Here is a 6,509-nt window from a genome sequence, read left to right as displayed (position 1 = left end):
TCGTTCAAAGCTACCGAGGAAGGACCAAAAAAAAGCATGCCATAATCCACAAATCTTATGACGCAAGTGCCTCGAGAATAACTGTTGCCTTGTGCCCTTGTGTCCACTAGTTAAACTGCGCATCATGCCATCTTTGGACAATTTTTTTCACTGCCATGCATTGCAATCGATAAACGTTTCCAATCATCCGCTGGGAACACGCACCTCTTGTCCAAGCTTGGAATAACCTCTGCAAGTCTTGGCACATTGCGTTCGCTCTTAAGTATTCATCTTGAAACAAGGCTAGTTACCGGCCTTCGTCAAAACCTCTGAGTAGCACTCAACCGCAATAGATTCTCCTATCTGTCACGTACTCATCACAAGCATCAGCTGCCTGGCTACTCCATATGCAGGCTGCGTAGGGCCAGCAGCTTACACAATTGGATGAGGGGTTAAACCAAGCTTGGGCCCAGTATTATTATGACTGTTGTGTGAAGTAAACGTCGAAAAATGTTGACATAGAATCCACAATTCGTAGGAAAGAGAGGGCCTATTCATTCGATACCTTCGTCGAAATGGGCATCAGTGGTATGGTGCATGATTCGGCAAAGTAGTCCGGCCATGAGCCTCTCATGCGCTGCATGATGGATCTCTATATATGACTGTTCCTCTTGCGCGCGTTGTTCTTCTTCCTAAGCAACTCTTCAAGCAGTTGCTTGTTGCCTATCAAAGCATTTTATCTTCCTAACTCCCATTTCTTTGTTGGAATATTCGGGATTGAATTCATTTAGCGTTTGGCATCCATTGGAAGGGTATGTAGAGAAAAATGTTGATAGGTATACTCCAAGTTGTGCATATTGCGTCAGCATTTACTAAATGTAAAACCTTTGTTCAAGAAAACATGCAATTGCAACGACATGTCGGCGTATGGATGCATTGCAGGGATGTTGTCAATTCAGTGCCTGTGTCTTTAATTGCCAGAGACTTGTCAATTTCATGCCTTGTCTTGTAATTATCAGAGGAAGTTTGTCAAAATTGCCATGCGCCTTAACCCTTCGTCTTTAATTGCAGGGAGTTGTCAATTCATACCAGAGAGTTGTCAATTCATACATTTTTTAACTTTAATTGCAGAGACTTGTCAATTCAATTGGAGAGGGAGTAGTCATTTCAATTGGATTTATTCAAATAAAAAACAACGATTTTATTCAACACTCCAATTTCAACACACAAAACACTTAAAAAAACACTTAAAAACACATAAACAAACTAACAGACAAACAACAACTTCTTCATTTGCCAAACAGTTCTTTCCTCAACAACTGATATGCTTCTTCATCTTCATCGTCACGATCTGGTTTGTTTTTCAAAAATCTCCACGTCTCCATATTCTTGGCACGAGCGAGGACATTCATAGCTTCAACAGTACTTGCTCTATTCGCTTCCGCCTTTTCACGAGAGGTGACTATATTGGATAACTCATCGAGAAGTTCGACCTTCGATTTCCTTGGTTTACTGGACGAAGCTCTAGCTTTCTTCTTTGTCGTGTCCCTACCCTCAGGACGTACGAGGGTAGGAGCGGATGATTCAACATCTTCACTACTACTCTTTCTTTTCGAACCGCTACTACCCGATACTGCTACTCCTGGCATATATTTTGGTTGATTGCGAACAACCTTCCACTCATCCACCAAATTAAACGATGTACCCATTTTCTCAAAGTACAACTCCCTGCCTTTGGATATGTAGTTTTCATCAGACCAACCACTTTGCTTCTCCCTACATGCAGTACTGTAACAGCCAATGAAACTGGAAATTTTTCTGTTGATGTCTTTGTAATGACTCTGGCACCGAGCTATGGTCCTCTCTTTTCCACTTCCACTCTTGCCATTCTCATTCACATACTGTGTAATTTTACCCCAGAAAGTTTCACCTTTTTGGTTGTTCCCCAGCTCACTATCATTACTAGCGTGAAAATAAGCAGTTAGCAGAATTATGTTGTCTTCTGTGCTCCAACTATCGTAACTTGATCTCTTCGTTGGTTGTTGGGTTGGAGGTAGACCACTATGAGGAGTATCCCCACCAACATTTCCCAAAGAGATCTGCTCCAACATATATACCCCACCTTATTTATTCATTTCTTTTTCTTATTTCATATATATTACTACTACTACTATTATTATTACTGAACCGGGGTGTCGGTGGCTCAATCGACTCCGTGGTAGGGAAATTCATATGGGATGGAACATAGCTGCTTCCCGCAGCTGGATGATAACCGTAAGGAAGATAAGGGTATTGCATGCCAAAATTTGGTGGCATCATATACGGCATTTGAAAATTGGGTTGCATACCAGCATTTTGAGTATTTTTCGGGGCTTGCATATTTGGATTTTGAGGGTTGGTATTTTGAGGCTGGTTAGGAAAGTTGTAGGAGAAATTAAGATAATTTTGTGAAGGATCCATTTGAAAAAGTTTGAAGAATATAGAAGCAAAAGCAAAGAGAAGGAGAATAAGGTGTTGAAAACTCAGATTTTTTTTGGTCTCCAAATTACACAAGACTAATCTCTATTTATAGAGGTGAAAAAATAAAAATTATTGATATAAAAATTATAAATTAATTCCTAGTATTTATCTCCCAAAATATCATTTAAAAGTTAGGAGTAAAACAAAAAAACCCAACCAATCAAGCCTTGACACATGGCTTAATACAATTGTTGATCTACTATTGCGGGACCCACATGGAGAGAAAAACCGGAGGTGAAAATTTCACCCCTTGGGCTCCGGTTTTGCATTTCACCACCTTAAAAGCTACCCGCTGGAGCAAAAAACCCCCCCAAATATCTCCTGTTGGAGATAGTCTAAGCAGTAGATAACACACGTGGACAGTCAATCTAAGGGGCTGTTTGGTTGGTTTCCTAAAAACCAAAAAAAGGAAATCGGTACAATGAAATCAATAAAATAACATTTTTGTCCATTTCCATCCCTAAAACTCACCCACAACATCTAATAAAATATTATTTTTATCCTTCAACTCATCTCATTTCATCTCCTTTCTTACCTTTAAAAATAAACCAAACACAAGAAATGTGTCACATCATCCAACTCATTACATCTCATCTTATCCCATTTTTAAAAATCACACACAACATCCAATAATATTGTGACAACTCATCTCATCTCATTAAACCTTCATTTCCATCCATTTCCTAAAAAAAACAAGAAATTAATTTTCTTAAGTATGTGTCACATCATCCAATAATATACCTCCAACTCATCTCATCTCATCTATTTTTTTATTTTTAAAAATGAACCAAACACAAACAACCTCAAAACATCATCCAATTATATACCTCCAATTCATTTCCTTATTTTTTTAACCAACCAAACAACCTCAAAACAAGTTTTTTTTAAAAAATCACTCATATCATCCAATAATAAGGTGACAAATCCCCTCATCTCATCTCCTATTCTATAATTTCATTCTTTTTTAACCCAACCAAACAACCTCAACAATTATTATAGGAAATAGGTTTCCTATTTTTTAATTTCCAAGTTTTTTTTTCCGAAACGAACGGACCCTGAAAAACTTGGTGTTTTTGTTGTTTCCATGGTGTTTTTGTCAAAAATAAAACTCCATGCGTTTGGAAATCATGGTGTTTTTTGAGCTAAATCATCCTCAAACCAAAAACACCACTTATTTCAAAACACATTTTAGGTGTTTTAAGTTTGGTGCTTTGGTTTTTGAGTTTGAGAAGATGTTAATATAATATCTAACATAATATAATATGTTAGATATTATACTATACTATATTATAGTTAATTTAATATATTAGTAATATTTATTAAATATTATAAAATATAATAAATAAAATATCTTATATAATAATATAATAACATATTAAATACTAATATTTAATATGTTAATGATGTATTATATAATAAATAAATAATAATAAAATATAAATAACCTAAAAAAAAATAATAAAAAAGTTATTGATAATAAAAAATAATAAATAATAATATAATAATAATACAATAATATACTATACAATAGTATAATTACTATAATATTATTAACTTTTTAATAAATAAATTATAATAAATTAATAATTATAAAATATTATATAGTAGTAACATATTTAATAATAACATAACAATATAATAATATTATTATAATAACATATTGTGTAGTTAATTATATATTAATATATAAAATATTAAATATTATGTAATAAATAATATAATTTATTATAAAGTAAAATAATTTGTAATAATATAATAATTTATTGCTAACAAATGTTAATGTAAAATAATATATTCATAATATAATAATATTTATTAATATCATAAATACTAATATATTATTAAAGTACTATTAATAACTGTAACATATTAAAAACTATAATATGTTATATAATATTAAAATATTAATAATATATTAATTTATTAATAACATACTAGTAATATCATAATATTAATATTATTAATAATATTATATTATATGAATAATAGTATAATATTATATTAATAATAAAATAATATTATTATAAAAATATTAATATAATATACAACAATAACAAATTGATAAACCAAAATAATTAAATATATAATTATATAAAAATAATATATAATAATCATAATATAATATAACTCATTAAAATATAATATAATATTATAATACATTATACAATATTATATTACATTACATTTAATACTTATAATACTATAATAATATAAACAAAATATTATAACATTTTATTTACAATATATTTTATTATAATTAATATATAATATATTAATAATATGTTTAATACTAATGTTATAATGGGTTAAATTAGTGTTAACCAAAAATACTTAACATGATGTTTTGAAAACATTTTAAAGAAAAAACACAACACCATAGTGTTTTTTTTATAAAAACACAACAAGGAAAACACCATGATATTCAAACGAAGCCTTACATGTTAGGGTCCCAGTTTGTAAGAAAATTTTCATGTAGATCTCTTTGAGATCTAACGAAAAAATCGCCCCAATCATGTACCACACGTGTCCCTCCCACTCATAGAGATTAGTCGAGGGTGGTGGTTATAAGGGTAAAAGTACCATAATTAATTAGTGAACAGAGCCAAAAGGGCATTTACGGCAATCCAACTCCCAAAATTACTGTTTGGGAGTGGATATAGCAAACATGAACATATGTCACACTTGTTTATTTGTGCGCGCGACATTGGTGTTTTTGGGGAAAAAACTTCTTTGTATTATATTTGGTCTTCTATAGCTCGTCTATTTTAATTATTACTAGATTAGATGCACCTGTAATGCACGTGGTTAAATATCATAATTATTTAATTAATAAAAATAAAATAAAAATAAAAAGAAAATAAAATTTTTTGTAGGATTGATCATCAACTCAATAATCTCTCTCTCAACTGAAATATTATCATTATTTCCTTCAACTTAAACTGTGGCCACGTGATCTACTATTTGTGAGTTAAAAACGCATTAATCTACTACAACATCTTTGTTTATTAGTATCTTGAAGTCTTCAAAAGATGGGAGATCATTCAATTCGTAAATAAATTTTTATATGAATTTACTTGCAATATGTCTATTAAACTAGTTATGGTTTGACTCATATTCACATTAACTTTTAGTAATGGTTTCACTTATATTTACATTATCTAATATTCTCATTCAAATTTATAGCTTATTTTCTGTATCATAGAAGTAAAACTAAAAGTATGAAGAATTATTTTCTTGTGAAATTAGAGTAGGGAGATTATGATATATTTTGTCAGTGCTCTAAATATAAAAATTTTGTTTTCCTTTGATGCAAGATCCCTATCAAATCTTACCCTAAATGATATGAATAAAAAAAAATTCTATTATAACTCACTTACCTAGAGCAATTGTATTGTATATAGAACATATAACTCATCTGCAATATACACATCTGTTAAGTGGATTTTGTTATTGTGAAAGCAACATGATAGAGGCTCGTATTCTAACTTTTTGACTCTATAAAAGGCGTAAGAATTTGGAGTGCATAGCTAATATGTCAAAAAGAACATATTGGTTCATGAAGAATTTTCCCTAATAACGATATTATTACAATGATATTACTATTTAGTATTAAATAAATTTTATTATATAAGATTATATGATCCTTTTTAATAAATTATAAAGTATATATATTAAAGTCTCAATGCTTATAGCCAATAGTTAAGCTCCATAAAATATGTTAAGTTTACATTGTAGTTTGCTATTTATAGTACTGTTGACAATATCATTACCTTTTCTTTTTATCTTATTATTCACGCTTTTCTGATGTAAGTTCTCTTTACTAATCACTCAATTAGCCATATTTAGTTTTTTTATAATATCAGAGGTTAGAATGTTCTCTTCTGTTTAAAAAGTGTTGACATGATTTTCTTAAAAAAATATATACATAGTAGCAATAGTATATAATTCAATTCAATACAAACATTGGCTTGAAGTCATTTAAGGTGAGGTACTTTCTACGCTAGAATGAT

The 6,509-nt window shown here is 30.4% G+C and overlaps 1 protein-coding gene across 1 annotated transcript; it reads right to left on the bottom strand.

Annotated features, from left to right (window-relative positions):
* On the bottom strand, positions 1,269-2,090 carry LOC109840426 (glutathione S-transferase T3-like). Its single transcript, XM_020409072.1, has one exon. It carries the CDS (start codon positions 2,088-2,090, stop codon positions 1,269-1,271), a length of 822 nt encoding a protein of 273 aa, XP_020264661.1.

The sequence above is a fragment of the Asparagus officinalis genome, chromosome 1 (genome assembly GCF_001876935.1).
Source record: "Asparagus officinalis chromosome 1, Aspof.V1, whole genome shotgun sequence".
Taxonomy (NCBI): Eukaryota; Viridiplantae; Streptophyta; class Magnoliopsida; order Asparagales; family Asparagaceae; genus Asparagus; species Asparagus officinalis.
Note: the sequence above shows the minus strand (reverse complement) of the source record. Positions and strands in the feature narration are given on the sequence as shown.

Excerpts from the sequence above, each read along its gene's own strand:
- LOC109840426 (XM_020409072.1), bottom strand. The coding sequence starts at position 2,090 with ATGTTGGAGCAGATCTCTTTGGGAAATGTTGGTGGGGATACTCCTCAT.